Raw genomic sequence first — 20713 nt, 5'->3', positions numbered from 1 at the left:
CACAAATTAGGAATCAAATATGTAAATATCATTTAATAACAAGCAGAAAACACCCAGAGGGCAATCTTTCTGCTAGTCTAAGTAATGGTAGAAAATAGTCATTAAGAACTGATGGAGCTGAGAAGAGTAGAAAGTGTTTATGACAATGCTGTATCTTTTGGGCACGATGCAAATAGGAACTTGATTGATATTCTGGCTATGCATGTAGGTGATTTTGTATTCTGTAGAACTGAATTATTTGAGAAGGATGTAATTGCAGCATTGAAAATGGAATTTAAAGTAGGAACTTATGAGAGTGGAGCATTCAAGTATTTAGGAATGAATGTTAAACTAAGAATGAAATATATGCACATCACCTATATTTATGACAGAATTAAAGAAAGGAATGTTACTGCGAAGAAAAAAATTATAGAGTTAAGTGAAGATGAGAAATCTGTATTAAAAAGACTTGCAAGTCGAATCATGTGGGCATTGATGCAGTCTTGTCCATTTGTTTCATTGATGCTTGTAGAATGAGAAAAACTGGGAAAGATTTTCAAGTGTAAATCCTGTTTGAAGATAATAAAGTAATATTGGTTTCAAGTTTTGGCACAATGCCAGCAATTTTGAGGGCATGGTTATGTCGATTGCATTGATCCCAGTGCTCGACTGGTACTTATTTTATTGACCCCAAATGGATGAAAGGCAAAGTCGATTCTGGTGGAATTTGAACTCAGAACATAAAGATGGATAAAATGCTACTTAGCATTTTGCCTGGTGTGCTATTGAATCTGCCAGCTTGCTCCCTTTAGTTAATACAGTAATATTGCTTTCAAATTTTGGCACAAGGCAGCAATTTTGTGGGAGGGGCTAAGTCAATTAAATTGATCCCTGTGTGCAACTGGTACTTATTTTATTGAGCCTGAAAGGATGAAAGGCAAAGTTGACCCCTGCAGAGTTTGGACTCAAATCATAAATATGGACAAAATGTCACTAAGCATTTTGCCTGGTGTGCTAGCGATTCTGCCTGCTTGCTGCCTTAGTTGATAATATAATATTAAAGATTAAATCGGAGAAAGGTTCCATATCACTTCTACCATTGGGATTTAAACATTATCTGCTATCTGATAACCCACATGCCAACTTGAAAGATGGATCTTAATAGAGTGGTTTTATCATCAAGATGGAGCTGATATATTATTTTTTATCTTTTATTTGTTTTAGTCATTGGACTGTGGCCATGTTGGGGCATTATTGAACCCTAGAACTTATTTTTAAGCCTGGTACTTATTCTATTGGTCTCTTTTTGTCAAACTGCGAAGTTACAAGGATCTAATCAAATCATTAGTTGACAACCAGTAGTGGGGGACAAACACAAAGACACACACATACACACACAAACACACACACACACACACACACACACACACACACACACACACACACACAATGGGCTTCTTTCAGTTTCCATTGATCAAATTTATTCACAAGGCTTTGATCAGCTTGGCAATATAGCGGAAGACACTTGCCCAAAGTGCCAGGCAGGATTGAACCTGGAACCATGTGGTTGGGAAGCAACCTTCTTACTATACAGCTATGTCTGATCATAAAAAGAACTCTGGAATGTGTTATGAAAAACCCCTTAACTTTAGGGACCCCTGCACTCAGTGAAGCAACTGGTACTTGTGTCTTCATAGTTTTTCTGATATAGGAAATATTCCAGCTGGCCTGATAACCAAAAGTACTCAGCAAAACTGACAATTCATGACATGTAGGCATCTTAAATTGATTGTTGATTGTTGAGAATATCAGGCCATCAAGTTAAGTTCAGATATAAGGGATCAGAGGCTGTGTATAGATTTCAGACTTTCTAAAAAAGATGGAGATTTCCCCTGAAATTCTGAGAAACTTACTCCATTGTAGTATACAGAATATCTTTAAACAATAGTTTCAAGGACATTGTGATGTTATTTAGAGTTTTAAAGACTTTCTGTTTGTTGATATTACCATCTATATACTTTGTATATGGAGGCGCAATGGCCCAGTGGTTAGGGCAGCAGACTCGCGGTCATAGGATCGCGGTTTCGATTACCAGACCGGGCGTTGTGAGTGTTTATTGAGCGAAAACACCTAAAGCTCCACGAGGCTCCGGCAGAGGGTGGTGGCGAACTCTGCTGTACTCTTCCACCACAACTTTCTCTCACTCTTACTTCCTGTTTCTGTTGTGCCTGTAATTCAAAGGGTCAGCCTTGTCACACTGTGTCACGCTGAATATCCCCGAGAACTACGTACAGGGTACACGTGTCTGTGGAGTGCTCAGCCACTTGCACGTTAATTTCACGAGCAGGCTGTTCCGTTGATCAGATCAACTGGAACCCTCGACGTCGTAAGCGACGGAGTGCCAACAACAACAATACTTTGTATATAGAACTCTGTTTAAATTGTTACATGATGCCTTGTTGGAACCAGAGATTAAAACTGCAAACTTCCAAGGAGGTCAAGAACGATGTTGATGCATGACTTATCTCCCTTCTCTTTACACATGTGTATTTAAGGTGGCTATTGCAAACTTTGGGACATTGAGGCATTATACACATGACTAAGCATTAAGAAATGTGAATATTTATTCAGATTTATCCACCAAATGTATCATTTGATGTTTGTAGAATGGGCAATACTAGCAAATATCTAGACAAGTCTGAGTAGATAACCAAATATATGACCACTTCTCTTCCTCTCTCTATATGTTTATTCATGTATGTTTCTCATCTTCTGTGTCTGTATTCCACTTCCTTTCTGAGTTTTCTCTCTTGTGCTCTCTTATGTATTATTTGTTTATCTCTCTCTCTTCCCCATCCCTCTCATTCTCTGTATTTCTCTACAGCAAGGAGAATGGAAGATTATAGTACAACAAAAATGGTCAGATTTTTTTAATAGAATTACTGAAAAAAAAAAAGAAACTGAAATTAAAAAAGAACATTAGAACTTTATATATAAAAATAAATGTTATATAAACCTTCTTGTGAGATGATGAATAATACTATATATGGTTTGTCTATGATGTTTGTTTTGTAGTTTCTGATATAAAGCAGTCACATACATAAATAACGTGTGTGTGTATGTGTGTCTGTGTGAATTCAATACACTAAAATATTTCTGTCTAATTACAACAATGATTTTGCAGACAATGAATTCTGGTTTATTTAATTATATTAGTAACAATATGAGTTGTATTTGGATGGCAGTGTATGTTGTTGAAAGTAAATTACAGTGTCTTTGATATGCTACTAGACTTTTGGTTCCATTGCTACTTAGTTGTTAGTCCTTATCATCTTAAGACTGAACTCTTGTTATGCTTATTAACTCTTTCATGGTTTGAAGTTTCTTTTTTTTCTTTTTTTCAAAAGTTATTAAAACATTCTTTCATGTAAAGTAAGTCATCAGAATATATGTTATCAAAAGCTTGAAACTCTGCTTGGTTGAAACATTATGATAAGGATGAGGTTGAATACAGAGTGCTGATAGATACAACCACTTTCATTTTAGTACCGTTTATATATATGCCATTGTTATTAACTTAGTTGTTGCACTACTCACCACACTACAGAGTGTAGGTTCATGGAAAAGTCCTCTTTTACATTAACAAATGCAACATACATGTCCCAATCTATAGACGCACTCATATGAGTTGTCTAATTTTGTGGTTGAATTTTGTAATGAAAACACAACAGCGTGTCTTAAGATAAAAATTGGGTATAAGGGGCATAAGATAAAGTGTGCAAGAGAGAATATTGCACTGGTATGGCGATGTGATGTATATGAATGAGAACAGCTGTGTAAAGAAGTGCTGATCTCTAACTGTGGAGGGAATGTGTGGAATAGGTAGACCCAGGAAGATGTGGGACAAAGTGGTGCAATATGATCTTTGACTGTTGAATCTCGTGGATGTGATGACAAGTGATTGAGACATTTGGTGATTTGCTGTGCTTGAGAAGACACATCAAGCTAACTACAGACCAGTGCTGGTGACACATAAAAGGCACCTGTGCTAGTGACACGTAAAAGGTGCGCATGCTGGTGACATGTAAAAAGCACCTGGTACACTTTGTGGAGTGGTTGGTGTTAGGAAGGGCATCCAGCTGTGGAAACCAAGCCAGGACAGACCGGAACCCGGTGCAGCTCTCTGGCTTACCTGTTCCAGGTAAACTGTCTAACCCATGCCAGCATGGAAAATGGTTGCTAAATGATGATAATGATGATGATGATATACACATATTTATATACAACTCTGCCATCGATATTATTGTTGAATACTATAAAGACAATTCTATGTACAACTCTTGCAATTCAATTATTTTATATAATATGTATTGTCATTATTGTCTGTCTGTTTATGCAACCATGCACATAAGTCTGTCCAACTTCCACTTTTTTATACATGTATTGTTGATTGTTGTATACTTATTCATATATGTAACAGTGTATTGTGACTGTTGTATATGTTACCTTCAGAATGAGCTTGCATATCACTGAAGCATGGCAGCATGAAAGTATGGATGTATGTAGGTACATATATACACTCTAGTTGTATATAGGCACATATGAGTATGTGGCTGTGTGTATATATGTATATATATATATATATATATATATATATACAAATATTGGTGTACATGTGTATATGTCTGCTAATACTTCCTGCCCAGAAAGTGGTCATCTGTAAATGACAACCGATCCTACCTCACAGTGGGATGTCAGATCAAAAATAAAAGTCTGCCATGCATTCTACATCTGGATAGCCAACAACACCACCATTAGCCACATACTGGCAACACACATGCATGTGTGTGTGCGTGTGTGTGTGTGTGTATGTCTGTACATCTATTTATGTATCTATGCCCAATGAACATAGACTCCTATCCCTTAACCTTAATGTAATTCTTGATTTTTTGACAGTTTTATCTCTTTCTTCTATGATTCTGTGTCTTTAATTTATGGTGTGTGTGGGTGTATAGGTGCGTCTGTATGTGTCTGTATGCCTGTGTGAGTGTGTGTTCATGACCAGGAGTTCACACCCCTCCCTGTTAACCTAAATCTAATCTTTCTTTGATAGGTTGTATTCTCTATATTTCATCACTTATATTTTTTATGCTATATATATACCCATGGACAACTGCAGCTGGTCATAACCAAGATACAGCAAGCTTGAACAACATGTCTAGGACATTTCAGTATATCGCATGGGACATCCTCTTCTTTATGCATGTTCCTGATGAGACACAAACTGCACAGATTGATGCAACACTATTAGATGTACAAAATCCTACCCATAATGGGCAGTTGCTGGGTGAGTCGAAACGATTGTTGTACTGAATAAAGACTAGTGCGAAATCTATCTTCCATTTCCTTCATCAGTTATTATTATCTCAACTTACACTGCAGAATTCCTGAAGTAGATCCAGTGGAAATATAGCCCAAACTTTGAACATGCTTTACTCAACACACAAATTGACATATACTCATTAGTCCAAAAAATTACATATTTATATATGTATATATTAGGTCAGTAGTTTGAAATTGTTGCTATATTGATATGTAGTTGATATAAGGAAGTATGAGCTGAATGAGTTTACAGTGTTAGCTTTGTTAAGACAAAATCTGGGATAAAAAAATTAGCTCAGTGAAGAGAAAACATCTGAGAATGATGAGGCTGGATGAAGGAACCTTGAATCCAAATAACAAGAAGACTCATGGTTATCTGGATTCAACAAAAAAAGTTTATATCTTTGAGGATAGTAATTGAAACTTGAGTAAAAATTGTTATGAGCAATATAGAAAATTTGTTAAATAAATCATTATCAAAACTTCACTGTCCTGAAAAATTAGACCTTATGATAATGATGATGATGGTTTGGAAATTGTTTTCAACAATCTTCTATATAGTTTTATGTAATTTTTTTTTTTTGCTTGCAGACAAAATGTCATTGAAACAATTACCAAGTACTTTTCGAAAGCTTGTGGTGAATCAATTGTCAAAAAGTTTTCGGGATGCTGTTTCAATTAAAGAAGTTCAAATGCCAAAACCTGCAGCTGGTGAAGTTCTGGTTAAAAACAGGTTAGCCCTTTTGTTATATTTCTGTTGAAATATTCTGTATTTGTTTCAAATAATTTCGAAAATAATGAAGAATCTAGTACAATAATTTTCATTATTAAGCTGGTATTTGGAACATAAATTAACATGAAATGTTGATGGAAACTTTTAATTTGCAGATCTTTAAAATAGGAAATTTATACCATAGAAACATGGTGGTCTCATGCAGATTGTAATTAGAAGGGTTAGGAAGGGCATCCAGCTGTAGAAACTCTGCCAAATTTAGATTGGAGCCTAGTGTTGCCATCCGGTTTCACCAGTCCTCAGTCAAATCGTCCAACCGATGCTAGCATGGAAAGCGGACGTTAAACAATGATGATGATGATGATGATGATGATGAATGGTTTTATTTTAAAATCTGGTATGAAATTAATACAAAGCTAGATTAGGGAAAAAGAGTGTTTAGTCATTGAGTACTGTAGTTGGCAACTTGATGTGCAATCACTGCTTCAAATTAATTATTATTTATTTAACAAACTCACCTTCAAAGTGTGGCTTCACTTTCTTTTAAATTAGCTCGCACACTTCAAAGCTTGTGTTTTGGACAGATTTTCATTAATATGTCTCTTGAAAATAATTTGCTGATTTTTAAAAAATATGCTAGTTTGTCTAAAAGCAAAGCCCCTTTCATATTTTCATATTCCTTATTATAATTAGTTAAATAGTGGTGTTAGACAGTATTCTCATTATAAACGCTGACTGAATCTTTACAAATAAGACACACATACTTTTGGTTGAGCTCCATGAAAAGAAAAAAAAAATATCTGTCAAACAAAGTACTTTTGCTAACAACTCTTTCTTTTATTGGTACCAGCCATTGTGGAAGGTGTTGCATTAATGTACTTTATAATATTGATTTAAAATCATTAATAAAGCTGGGCAAATGAACTGCTCAATGTTGCTAGCTTTCAAAATTATTGCACTTAATTGACATAACTGGCAACTAAGCTAGACAAAATTTAAATTCACACTGACTATTTATCACCAATAACAATACCTTATAAGACAGAATAAATAATTTGAGTGGAGTGGGTAGAATGGGGATGAATGCTAATTGGCTGTAATAAGTGTGGAACTATCAAGTCATCAATTTATATGCATTTCAGCTTGAATCATAATTAATGTCACATGACAAAAACAACTTACAAGGAAAACATTTCTAATCATACTCACTCTACTCTAGGGGAATGAGCTGAATATAATTTATTACATATGAAATATCAATTCATGAGAAAAAAAAAAGAAAGAAAAACTGTGCACAAGTATATTGTAAAAGTGATTGGAATGTTTGCAGATATATGATAGCCAGTTATGCTTGTATGAATATTTATGGAAGTATGCATACTTGAGTTAAAATTTGTGAGTTGACAGTAGAAAGCACCATTATAGAAATTTACTAAAAAAGGTATGAAAATGAATCGAGAGAGCAGATCTTACAGGATCATACCCTTAATTTTGGTAACTATTATATTCGATTGTAGATACAAACAGCTGAAACGGGGTTCCTCTGAAGGATCTCTGGAGTAACCTTACACAACAGGGTGGGTAACTTGGAGATTAGGGAGTCTCTCTTGGTCAAGGTATTACTTCTCTGCATTGAGAGGTCTGAGTTCTGGTGCTACAGACATATGATTAGAATGTTACTGGAAAGAATTGCAAACTGGATTCTTCAAGCTAAGCCAAACTAGGGTAGACCAAGAATGAAATGGCTAGATGATATTCATAGCCTTAGTTGGTCATGCTTGGAAATCCAGCCAGAAAATCTAATGATGGTTGCTTTTGATAGTACCCTATGGAGGAGGTGCCTGAGGTTGTTTCTTCCCCCATGACCTTCCCAGGAGTATTGGGCAGAGAAGATGGGTTGACGGATGGATTGTATGAGATGTTAAACATCATTCAGATATGCTGTGATTGAGAAGACCTGTCAAGCCAAGTGAAATCATAGTCATGGCCAATGCCAGTGTTATGTAACTGGCACCCACATTCGTAGCACATAAAAAGCACCCTGCAAATGTTGAGCAATATGCCGAGCTTGAGAAGACCATCAAGCTAAGTGAAATCATAGTCATGGTCATGGCCGATGCCAGTGTCCCATAACTGGCATCTGTGCTGGTGGTGCATAAAATGCACTCTTTGAATGTTGGGCCTCACAGAGGCAGTGACAAGTGACTGAGACCCTTCGCGATATATCATGCTTGAGAAGACCTGTTAAGTCAAGTGAGATCATAGTCATGGTTGATGCAGGTGTTACGTAACTGGCACATAAAAAGCACTCACTACACCCTTGGAGTAGTTGGCATTAGGAAGAGTATCCAGCTGTAGAAACCATGCCAAATCAGATTGCAACTTGGTGCAGTTCCCCAGCATATCAGTTTTCAGTCATACCGTCCAACCCATGCCAACATGAATGTTAAATGATGATGATGATGATGATGATGATGATGATGATATAGTGAGTGAAGGGCTGCTTTTAATGTTATAATTTCTTTATGGGTTCCATTCAGCATATTTGATAAGATTATTGAAGTGGAATAAACTCACATATGCACTCTTGGATACAATCTGCCTTATAAAATGTGTGTCAGAGCCACAACTTAGCTTTGGAGAGGCAGTTAGAAATAACAAATTTTACATCTTGAGCAATTATTGAAAAGTTTTTACTTGCCCAAGAATTATTTTTGCTAAAATAAAATTGGAAAATATGTACTCAACACACCATTCAATTCAAAACCAATGCTAGTAATCTAATATATTTATTTTGTTCAGTGTTTTTAATATCAGCACCATGTCTCAATGGTATGTTAGTAATTTACATTGCGTGTTTTTATTGATATGGATAGGAAAAAGAAGAATGATTAATTTGAAATCAATCATAAGTACACTTATACTACATATTGCTAACAATGATAAATATAAACTATTTTCTTAGTGCTCATTTGTTAATACATTTCTTGTTTTAGATTTTACTATATTCATGTATGAGAATAATACTTCACAAAGATAGATGGAGGGAAACTATGTCCTTCAGTCACTTAAATGTCAACTTTTCATGCTCATATGAGTTTGATGAAATCCATTGAGGCAGATTTCTTATAGTCAGGTGTCTTTCCTGTTGTCAACGCTTACCTAGTTTCAAAGATGGTGATATTTCTCTGTTATATCGCACATTCAGATAGCATGCCTTCACCAATAATGTACCTCTACTCAACTACCGAACTCTCACTTCCGACGACTCGACTCAACAGAACTCGATGTCCAGTCTACCAATGGCTCCAGCTCGTTCTATGCGACGCTTCCCATCTAGCTATCATGTCCACTATTTATACGTATTGGACTAGCCTACTTATTGTCTGGGGGTGTCCACACAACACCGCCCCTATTGAGAGTTTTTTTTTTACTGAACTCAAATTTATCAATTTTATTTCTTTGGTGAGAAACTGGCATATCTTTTTCTCTTAGCGTTAATTTCCATCATTTCTGTAGGTTTCCTCTTCCTGTTTGACCTACGTGTCGGTTCTGCTTCTGCTTGTGGTTCTGGGACCTCAAACAAATCACACCATATATCCATTGGTTCCTCTCGCTTCTCTTCATTTTTGGTATATCTTTTTTCTAATTGGTTTATATGCCTTCTGTGTTCAGATTTTGGTCCGTTTACCATGTACATCACGTTACCCAGACGTCCAGTTATACTTCTTTGTTCTCAGTCCTGTTTTCTGTTTCTGTATACATTTTAAAATACTCTTCATCACCCATGTTAAAAATCTCGTTCTTCTTCCTGAATTTTCTATTTTCTGTTTCCTACACAGCAACAATTTATCAAAATAGAACAAATTTTTCTGGAAAACATCAAATCTGCGGGTGACCTACCAAACTCTGCATTTGGATTCGGTGTTATTCTATGCATCTGCAAAAACTTTGTCATGTTTGTATCTTTGAGGGTTTCCCGTCTGGTCTTTCTTAAAGCTCTCTTGAATGTGTTGATGAATCTTTCCACTAACCCATTTGATTTTAACACATGCTTCATTTGAACTGACTTACATAATCTTTCGGACTCCTTCGCTGTGAATTGTGTACCATTATCTGACATGATCGTATCTCTCACCCCATAACGAGCGAATAATTCCTCCAAGAAGTCAGTCGTCACATGTGTGGTTGGCCTTGAACATTTACACACTTCAGGCCATTTGGAATAGCTATCCACCACAATGATATAACAAGAGCCATTTATTGGTCCTGCGAAATCCACATGCAGTCTAGACCATGCTGAATCCATTTTTGCCCATGGTTGAATCTGCACTGGGGGCGCCTTTGCTGCCATAGTGCATCCCCTACACTGTTTTACCAGTCTCTCAATTTGCTTGTCCATATTCGGCCAATAAATGTAAGTCCTCATGAGACTCTTCATCCGGACAATCCCCGGATGTCCTACATGGAAGTCTTTTAATACTCTGTATTGCAGCACTTCAGGTATTGCCACTCTTTGTGCATATGATAATACCTCATTACATAATGAATAGTGCTTTGACCCTGCATCCCGCTCATTTATATTTCTCGTGTTACTCAATATTTTTTTAATCTTGTTTATGAACCTATTTTTTCCTAATTCCAATTTAATTTGTTCCAGCGTTACCGGCAAATCATGTACTACATTGCACAAAATGTTCTTCAGTTCCATTTCTAGTTTTAATGATGAAATCACTGTGTCTTCAAAAGGTTCCTCATATTTTGGAATTAGCCTAGACAACCCGTCTGTGTGTCCCATTTTCATTAATGGCAAAAACTGAATCTGGAAATTGTAGTTCAACAGGGTCATCCCCCAGCGCTGTAAGCAGTTTGCTGAATGTGTGGGGATGCTCTTTTTTGAACCGAAAATAGACAGTAACGGTCAGTGATCCGTTTGCAGTGTAAACTTCCTCCTATGTAAGAATTTATGGAATTTTTTTACTGTGAAGATTAATGATAATGCCTCTTTTTCAATCTGGCTGTAGTATCTTTCTGCTGGTAATAGAACTCTCGATGCATGTGCAATAGCTTTGATTTTACCATCATTAAATTTATGTAATATCACAGCTCCTGTTCCATATTCACTGGCATCCGATGCCACAATTATTATTCAGGTTTGGGTCGAAATAAGTTAATAACTCACATGCTAACCGCTTTTTTAATTCCTTGAATGCTTTCTGACATTCGTTTGTCCAATCCCATTTCTAGTCCTTCTTTAGTAATTTGTTCAATGGAGTTCTTAGCTCATAGATTTTAGGTATGTACAACTGGTAATAACTTACCACCCCTAAAATGCTTGTAGTGTTGTTTTGTTAGTGGGAGCAGGCATTTTTTTATTGCGTCGATCCTAGAAGGGTCCGGTTTTCGTCCATTTTCATCGATCACCTGTCTTAAGTACTTTATTTTTGTCAAGAAAAATTCACATTTATCCTCACTTACTTTAAACCCATAATCGCTAATTTGTTTGAAAACCTCTTCTATATGTTCAACATGTTGGCCCCTCGATTCACTTTTGATCAATATGTCATCCAAGTATGGGACCGTGAACTCACAATCTGCTAGCATAGTATCCATCACTTGCTGAAATATTGCTGGTGCGACCTTAACCCCAAATGGCAGTCTTTTGAAACGGTAGAGACCTTTATGAGTATTGATTGTTAATACTTTAGCACATTCTTCATCCACCAGTAATTGGAGCTATTCACATCCATTGCACTGTTGATCTTTAGAATAGTGCATGAATTTTGCTCCCACTCACATAGAACACTATCTGATATATTGTCTGCACCATGTTGCATTCATTGGAATGTTCTATCAGTAACCTTTATTGTAAAGGTGTGGATACATTCTGATTCTGGTATGCCTTTAGCACAACCATCAGAACAATCCTTCCAGCATTGTGAATGGTATTGTCAACAATATTGTGTCTCATGGGAATGTAGTATCTTGCAGACATTTTTGGCATCTGCTGATGATGCAGGTGATATTTTCCACCTGCATTATTTTCCACCTGATATTTAGCTGTTGTCTTTTCTAGGTGAGGTGTGATGTATTTATCACAATTCCTGAAGAGGTTACTATTCCTGTCTTTGTTGTTAGTATTCTCTATCATGCAGGATGTGTACTCATGTGTAACTTTCTGTTGGTATGATGATTTCTTCCCCAAGTCTCTGGTTAAGTTGGTCAAGCCAACCACACTTAGTTCACACAGAACAGTTGTATATTCAGTGTACTTATTTAGGAGTTCTTTGCATTATCACATGATGTTATTACTTTTGCTGTGTATTCCTTTCTCTCTATATTGTTTGTCAAATATAGTGTAACTGATATGCAGCACTCAAAGATCATCAAGATGGCTTCCAAACCTCTGTTTAACATACATCCTGTCATTGTCACTGTTAATGGAGGAAGATACCAATAATTTTTTTGTGTCTTTCTAGTCCTAATGTCCAAGCTGCAGATTTCTTCAAGTGTTCAGTCTATTATCCCAAATGTTGGTACTGACTCTAGTGCTACAAAAGCATTGTGCTATATGGCTTTATTGAATACAGGCAGCTCTGCTGAAGTATTCTTTTGTTTCTGTGACTTTACTCACTACACCAACACATGCAATATTCTTGTGGATTCCAAGTTATTTGTAATATTCATCACTGGTGATAGAAGAGATAGACAGGCCATTTATATTCATATTCTTTGTCTGGTCAATAATCTTTCCTCGTTTTACTACCAAATACGAACACCTATCCTGACTAAATTCTATTCCAATGTCCTACAAAAATGTGCCCAGTTCTGTCTTTTCATGTTATGATATGAATATTACTCAAATACAACTTAAGGTCGTGAACAAAAAGGTGTGGGTGATATAAATCTGCTTCTTCAGCAGATATTGTTATATAACCTTTGCATTTTCTTAACAAGACTGATGGGGTTCACAGTTAGGATGAAAAGCATTATAAATAAGCTGTCACTTTGAAATATTCTGGTTGTTAGCCTAATTCTGTTAGTGACTATAATAGTATCTTTAGTTCTTATCGATTGCTCTGAAGATGATGTCATTGTCAATCTCTTAATGGTATCGATTATAGCAGATGGAACCTTAGTAAAGCATAGTGACTCTTGTATCCATGATTAAGGGACAGAGTTAAAAGCTTTTCTATAGTCTAGCCATATAGTCAACAGATTCAAGTGGTGCTGCTTTACTTTCATAACTCTTTCAATACCAAGCTGCCTGGGACCACCGCTGGTTCTATGATATGAACTTCCTGTTTCGAAGTGAGTCAAAGATCTGAAGAAGATAACCATTTTTTTTTATCAGGTTTGTATTAATGGCTAAAGTTTTAGGGATAGTTTTCTTTTATTTTCAAAATGAACAATCAAACAACTCCCTTTTACTGAGGTAACTAATTTTGACACCACATTGTATGTATACATGTGTGTGTGTGTGTGTGTGTGTGTGTGTGTGCGTGTGTGTGTGCGTGTGTGTGTGTGTGTGTGTGTGTGTGTGTGTGTGTGTGTGTGTGTGAATCTATAAACATACAGTTCTGTATGCTTGCATGTATGCATGTCATTACGTTTGTATTTATATCTTTTGATATGTGCATGTGTACATATGAAGTTAGAGTGTTGTATAATATAGATTTCTCTTCAGTTCTCCAGAGGTATTCTTGAATTGATGCTAATGTTTACTAAGCAAGTAACTTCTACAGCAGCCAGTATATTCTCACTTTTCCAGAGAACTATGTTTGGACTGTTCTACTTGTATTTCACTGATCTTCTGATAGGAACATTCCACTACTACTGCTTCAAATTGTGAATGTTTATGTATTTCATGTCAGTGTAGTTTCTTCTACACTGTTTTTGCATACATTTCTTTGAGAAGAATTGTTTAATGTTTTGGTCACTACATCATACTTAATAGAGAAATAGTATTATGATAGCATTTTTAAATATCTACTTATAATGAGGATAAAGCCTTCAATTGTTTCTGAATTACAATGGGATCTAACACAGCAGTTAGTAGTTTGAGATATAGTATTCTGGTTATCTATGTTGTTAGCCTAAATTTTGTTTCTGTGTACATATGTATCAAGAATGGCTGTGTGGTAAGAAGCTTGCTTCCCAACTACATGGTTCCAGATTCAGTCCCACTGTGTGGCATCTTGGGCAAATGTCATCTACTATAGCTTTGGGCTGACCAAAGTCCTGAGTGGATTTGGTAGAGGGAAACTGAAAGAAGCTCATCGTTTATGTATGTGCGTGCATGTGTGTGTGTGTGTGTGTGTGTGTGTGTGTGTGTGTGTTTGTCCCCCACCACCGTTTCACAACTGCAACTTTGCAGTTTGGCAAAAAAGACCCTGCAACTTTGCAGTTTGGCAAAAAAGACCCTGCAACTTTGCAGTTTGGCAAAAAAGACCAATAGAATAAGTGCCATGCTTAACAAGCAAAAAAAGTACTAGGATCAATTGATTCAACTAAATTTCTTCAAGATGGTACCCCAGCATGGCTGCAGTCTAATGACTGAAACAAGTAAAAGAAGAATATTCATATATTAATCAAAGTATGCAGTATTATAGATAACAATTTCAGCTGATCTTACCAACTGGTTTTGCATTAGATATTAGAAAGCCTGATATTAGATAACAGCATAGCTAAGTAATACTTTCCATCTGTGAAGAGCATAAAGAATTAGATGATTGTATGTATATTTATGGGACCAGACTGCAGATTAGAGTTTTATATGAAAGAGTACAACTTCAACTGAAATGACAAGTAGTAAAAAATATTTAAAAATTTAAGGAAAATAAGACCTTACCATCTCCCGCAAAATAAACAACAACTGAATAATTGATAAAATTAATTGTACAAGGTATTTAATTTTCTCTTTATTTTGTTCTAGATTTGTTGGAATTAATGCATCAGACATTAATTTTACAGCAGGAAAATATGACCCAAGTGTAAAGCCACCATTTGATTGTGGCTTTGAGGTACTGTCCTTTGTTTATTTTTGCTTTTTATATTACTTATATTATTAAGATGGTGATCTGGCCAAATCATTAGTGTGCTGGGCAAAATGCTTAGAGGCTATAATCTGTCTTTATGTTCTGAGTTCAAATTCTGCAGAGGTAGACTTTGCCTTTCATCCTTTCAGGGCCGGTGAAGTAAGTACCAGTTGATCATTAGGGTTAATGTAATTGACTTATCCCTTATCTTGAAATTGCAAGCCTTGTGCCAAAATGTGAAACCAATATTAGTTATATTATTTTCTTTTTTTATGTGTCACTAATGTGAATATTAATTGTTTTGAGCTGTAGAACTCAAAGGAATGGTTACTCAGTTTCCACGAAGAATAAGTGACCAAAATCACAACATACCCATTGAACAGGAAGGGATGCCGGACTGTTGCAAAGTTACTCCTTTACAACTGAGTGGACTGGAGCAGTGAGAAATGAAGTGTTTTGCTCAAGAATCAATGCACTGCCTAGTTCAGGAATTGAAGTCATGATCTTGTGATCGTGTGTGCAACATCCTGACCACTAAGCTTTGTGTCATGTGTGTAAAAAAGGTAAAGACCCCTTTCATTCATGAATGACCATGAGATTGCACCTAGAAAGTTAACCTCTGAAGCACATGTCCAGGTAAGATTGTTTATGGAAGACCAGCAGTCACCCATGCATACCAGCCTCCCCTCTCCATGCCACTGATGTTATCCAGGGGAATGGTAAAGACTAATACAGCTTGGCACCAGTGACATTGCAACTCATTTCTACAGCTGAGTGAACTGGAGCAATGTGATATAAAGTGTCTTGTTCAAGAACACAACACATAGCCTAGTCCAGATATTGAAATCACTACCACATGATTGTGAGCCCTACATGCTAACCACTGAGCCATGTCCATAAAGGGGAGCAAACATTGCAAGCTATGCATAGTGGAATGGGTGAGGATATTAAAGAACTCCCTTGACCTGGGGAACATCTTAAATTCCAGGATGGAAGTCTTTGGACCCTGCTTACACTTTAGGTGATTCCTACTGAAATCCTGGGACCTGCAAGCTGATGGAGTGGATTCCGGATAGTGGTCTAAGGAAGACAGTCCCTTGTGCTTCACCCTTCTTCTTTGTCTGTGTGTTCAAAAACTAGCCATGAAGCCTTTTCTCCTTCCATTTTGAAGTGAGGTTATAGGCCACCAGCCATTGGGGTCTGATGAGATGTATATAAAGCTAAGCACTTTACGGATGCAAAACACTGGACAACCTTTTGAACTGGCCATAACTATCTTTTGCTAGATTCTCTACTGCTCTATAACTTAGAATGTGCTTCTTTTTCAGATTTATGATTTACTGACAATATATATATATATATATATATATATATATATATATATATATATATATATATATATATATGTATCTCAGTGTTTTACGTCTATTCTTTCCATTATCACATAGGTGAGATGATTTTTTTTTGTACACAGCATCCCACCACTTGTTGCATTTCCTTGTTATTTCTTTTGTGAGCGTAGCATCCTGAGTGAAATCAGCTTTCACCAGTTTTTCCATATCTTCCTTGGTTTTCCTCTTCTACTTATTCTTTCTGCATAAATTTCCTAGCACTTTATCATCTGTTATGATTCAGCATTATATGTCTGTACCAACACAGTCATGTAATGCATATAGATGGTGTTAGATGGGTGAAGTTTAATTGTGTGATATAAGCAACCATTAAGATATAATTGGTTACAAATTGTTTTATGTATTATGTTTTAGTTGTATACAAGATTTTTCAGGCTGTCTTGGTTCGCATGAAAGTCTTCCATCATGGAAGAAAGCAAAAATTATTAAGAGCTAGTCTATTGTGATTATGTTAGTGAAATAGAGAAGGTGGGATGAACTAGATTTTCATCTAAGGTGTTTTCTCTCTTTGCTTAATGGGAACAGAAAGAGAGAAGAGAATAGTAAAAGGAAAGAAAGAGAGAAAGGAATGAATGAAGAAAGAGAGGAACAAAGGGAATGAGAAGAAAAGTAAAGAAAATTAAAAAAACAAAAGAAAGTGAGGAAGCATGACAAACAGGTAGGTAGAGGGAAAGACAGACAAACATTTTGCTAGTTGACTGGATAGATGGATAGGAAGGTAAACAGGAAGATAGAGGAACAGATCTAGATTGATAGATGAATAGATGGAGGGATGGATAGACAGATGGATGGCTGGAAGGAAAAATAAATGAAACGAAGGAAGATAGAAAGATAGGAGAGATATAAGTGGATTTATGTATGAGAGAATATAGGTAGAGTGGCTATGGTCTGCTGGATAATGTTTGAGAAATGAAAAGTGTAGAAGGTAAAGACCATGCACTAAAATATAAAGTCAGAATTTAGAGGTCAAGTTACAGAATTGGAATTCTTGTATCTGTTGTACAGGTACCAAGGTCAATTGTCTGTGTGTTGTACCTTTAGGACAGCTCTGACCAAGAACTCAAAATTTACTTTTATTCATTTGCATTTTCCAAGTATTTTTCCAATGTTAAATTAAGGTAGACCCCTGGTTGTCTCAAATGTTTTAATATTAAATTTTCTCACCAATACGCAAATTACAAATCTTGCTGCAGTTTCTGTATTGCTTAGATCTTATCCTTAAAGCTACTGGTCTTTGGTATATCATTGTAATTGGGAGCTGTCATAAAAAAATTTCTATTATTTGCATGCAGGTTTGGTATTCTACTAAGATTTTTAACTAGGTTGCTTAAAAACTACTGTTTTTAAATACATGGTTCTGTATTAATAAAGGTGAGGTTCTCATTGTTTTTTTTATATGATTTGTATAGGTTGGTACTAAGATTGAAGGTAAAAACTAAGAAGTTAATTACATTTGTAGTAGAATGCTCTCCATACTATAAGTCATCTAATCAATCACAGATCCCTATTAGCTGGATTACTCAAATAAGGGTATCTCAGTTCTATCCAATGGCTAACATAATTCCAAATGATAAGAGAGCTAACCCAGAAATGTATATCAGCATCAATTGAAAGACTAAGGTCATAGCAGATAAGGTTAAAATTGATAGATTTGAGGTATTCACTTAAGTAATAGGAGTTTATAATTATTAAGTGTCACAAGTGTAACTATGAATCTAACTTGAAATGAAAAAAAAACCCTCAAAAAACAAACAAAACAATATCAAAAAACTAATCAGCCTTCTTAAATCTGAAATTAGGTTGAAAAAAAACACACACACGAAAAAACAAATAAAAGTAAAAAACACGACAAAAAAGCTACTTCATAAATTTAATCATAATATCAAGTCAGCAGCTAATCTCTAGAATAAAATAAAATTATTGCCATAATTAATTTGGTTAGAAATATCAATAATAAATAATGTCAAATTTACAATTTTATGAAGTGGACTTTTAACTTTCTATTTCCATTCTATTTCCAAATCTTTACTTTGTAAACAACTAGATTTCACCAATACATACTCATATTGATATGACATAAAAGTAACAATGTATGCAAGAAAGATATTACTCTTTTTAACAACTGAGCATGGGTCAAAACAGCCAACACAAATTAATTCTAATCCTAACCCTGACCCTAGCTCTACTCTGATTTCTTGTACCATTGGCTTGCTGTGAACAGAGTATTAGTCTTGGTAACACAGTTTCCTCTGTTTTATTTTTAAACACAACTAAGTTAACTGAGGTTTTGTTGCATTAATTTCCCAATTACATTTTCCATTTCATCCATTCTTTCTTCCTTTCCTTATATATAAAGCTTAAAAAAAATCATCTTCAAGCACCTATCACTCTTACTCACCTGTAACATACCTTTCATAATCTTGTCTTCCTTTTATTGCACTTCGATCCTCCTCCCTGTAGGTTATAAAAGTGCCTGGCTAGTTGAGGAATTACTGTTCTTAAGTAGATAACTCTTAACTAAAAAGCTTGTATCAATATCTGCTAAGTATTTTTGCTTCATTCCCAAATTGTACACCTCTCTCTTCAAATTCTCTTTTTGTTTTGTTTAAATTTTTAAAACAATTTTCTTCTTTTGTTTCTGTCACTATATCCTGTTTTTCTTTTCTTTCTCGTTACTCTCTGTCTTTCTTTCCTTGAATTCCTACTTTCCTGGTTGCCCTTTGAACTTGCAACCAGTTGTTAAAGAAGTATCTTAAGAAGTGCATAACTTCTATAACCAAGATCTAAGAGGTTTGGTTACAATGAATTATAAAAAGCTAACAGAGGGCAGAGTGGAATTTGAGTGACCCAATCTTGCAAGTGCTAGTGTCACAATAAAACAATATAGCTCTTTAAAAATTTTATTTTAGGTCTGACACACCATTTAGTTTAATTTGGTCTTTGAATTGAGCCAGCTCAGGAACCTCTATGTAGTAACACAACCTACTAGAAATAGCAACCAAATTCCCTTCAAACCACACCCTGACATCTTAGAAAAAGAAAGTATCGAGTGTCTGAAATAAAGATGGGATGATCATTGCTGGAATGTCCTTCATCATGAATCTGCTCAATCAGGATTGATACAGGGGCTACAAAACAACAACAATCTGTCCTTTGGGTACCTTTAGTGAAGTCCATTTTGTTGCAAATATTCAGATGAGGCCCTCAGCTTCAGAATAATGAAATGTCTCAATGCCCTGTTTTGTGATTCACTTTCTCTTATGCAGTCCTACAATATACTAAATAGTACAGGTGGGAAAATTACTCAGTAGAGGCCCATTGCTAGATACTAGAGACTTTTTGAACAACATCTCAGGAATTTGCACTATCATTTAATGTAAAATTCTATATCTTCTCCCTCAGTTACTCACTGGTATTGGAACGAACATAGAATTTGAGAGGCCCAGTGGTCACTGATTTTTAGCTGGGCTAATTGCAAGTGTTTAAGTCCCTTTATATTCTCAGTTCAGGTCTTGCCAAGACTGACTTGGTCTTTTTGTCCTCATAAGATCAATAAAATAAACATCAGTCAAGTATTACTAGGGTTATTTAATTAATTCCTCATCTCAATTTGTGGACTTATGATTATGCAAAAAGTCAATATTATTCCAGAGGGTAAGGTAGCAAGCTAGCAGCATAACAGAATCATTAGCATACTGGACAAAATGCTTTGCAGAATTTCTTCTGAATTCAAATTCCAATGAGTAAACTTTGCTTTTCATCCTTTTGGGGTGTACACTAGGGTTGATATAACCGACTAACCCCTTCCCCCAAAATTTCAGATCTTGTGCCTATAGTAGAAAGAATCATTATTGCAGAGATTGTAGCTTCCTGAATTTTCTTTAACAACATTTTTATCATAGCTACAATACTTCCTGAATAAACATCCTCCTTACTAAATATATCACGTACACAATAGAAGTTATCGACTACTTCCAGTGAGCCAGCCAAGCATTTAAAAAAGTGTATTTCCACTGTGCACTTTGTGTGTATTGCTCCAATGTAATCTGCCACATACAAAACATGTTTTCTCTGTTAGCCTGTCTGTGAACTCATTACATTTTCTTTTGTGTGTCCACAATTTATACTGGGTAGTTAGCCAAGTATTTCAACTGCAGCTGTCGTATTAG

General features: G+C 35.7%; 1 protein-coding gene across 2 annotated transcripts in view; it reads left to right on the top strand.

Moving 5' to 3' along the window:
- The window catches only part of LOC106873390 (prostaglandin reductase-3), a 112677-nt gene that overhangs the window by 43717 nt on the left and 48247 nt on the right, over positions 1-20713 (top strand). For both annotated transcript variants that reach the window (XM_052968857.2, XM_052968858.2), the window contains exons 2-3: positions 5953-6094; positions 15030-15117. In XM_052968857.2, the coding sequence (XP_052824817.1) occupies positions 5958-6094; positions 15030-15117 (225 nt within the window). In that variant the 5' untranslated portion in view covers positions 5953-5957. The remainder of the gene's footprint in view (positions 1-5952; positions 6095-15029; positions 15118-20713) is intronic.

Source organism: Octopus bimaculoides, chromosome 6, assembly GCF_046866305.1.
Source record: "Octopus bimaculoides isolate indiv1 chromosome 6, ASM4686630v1, whole genome shotgun sequence".
NCBI classification, from domain to species: Eukaryota; Metazoa; Mollusca; class Cephalopoda; order Octopoda; family Octopodidae; genus Octopus; species Octopus bimaculoides.
Note: the sequence above shows the minus strand (reverse complement) of the source record. Positions and strands in the feature narration are given on the sequence as shown.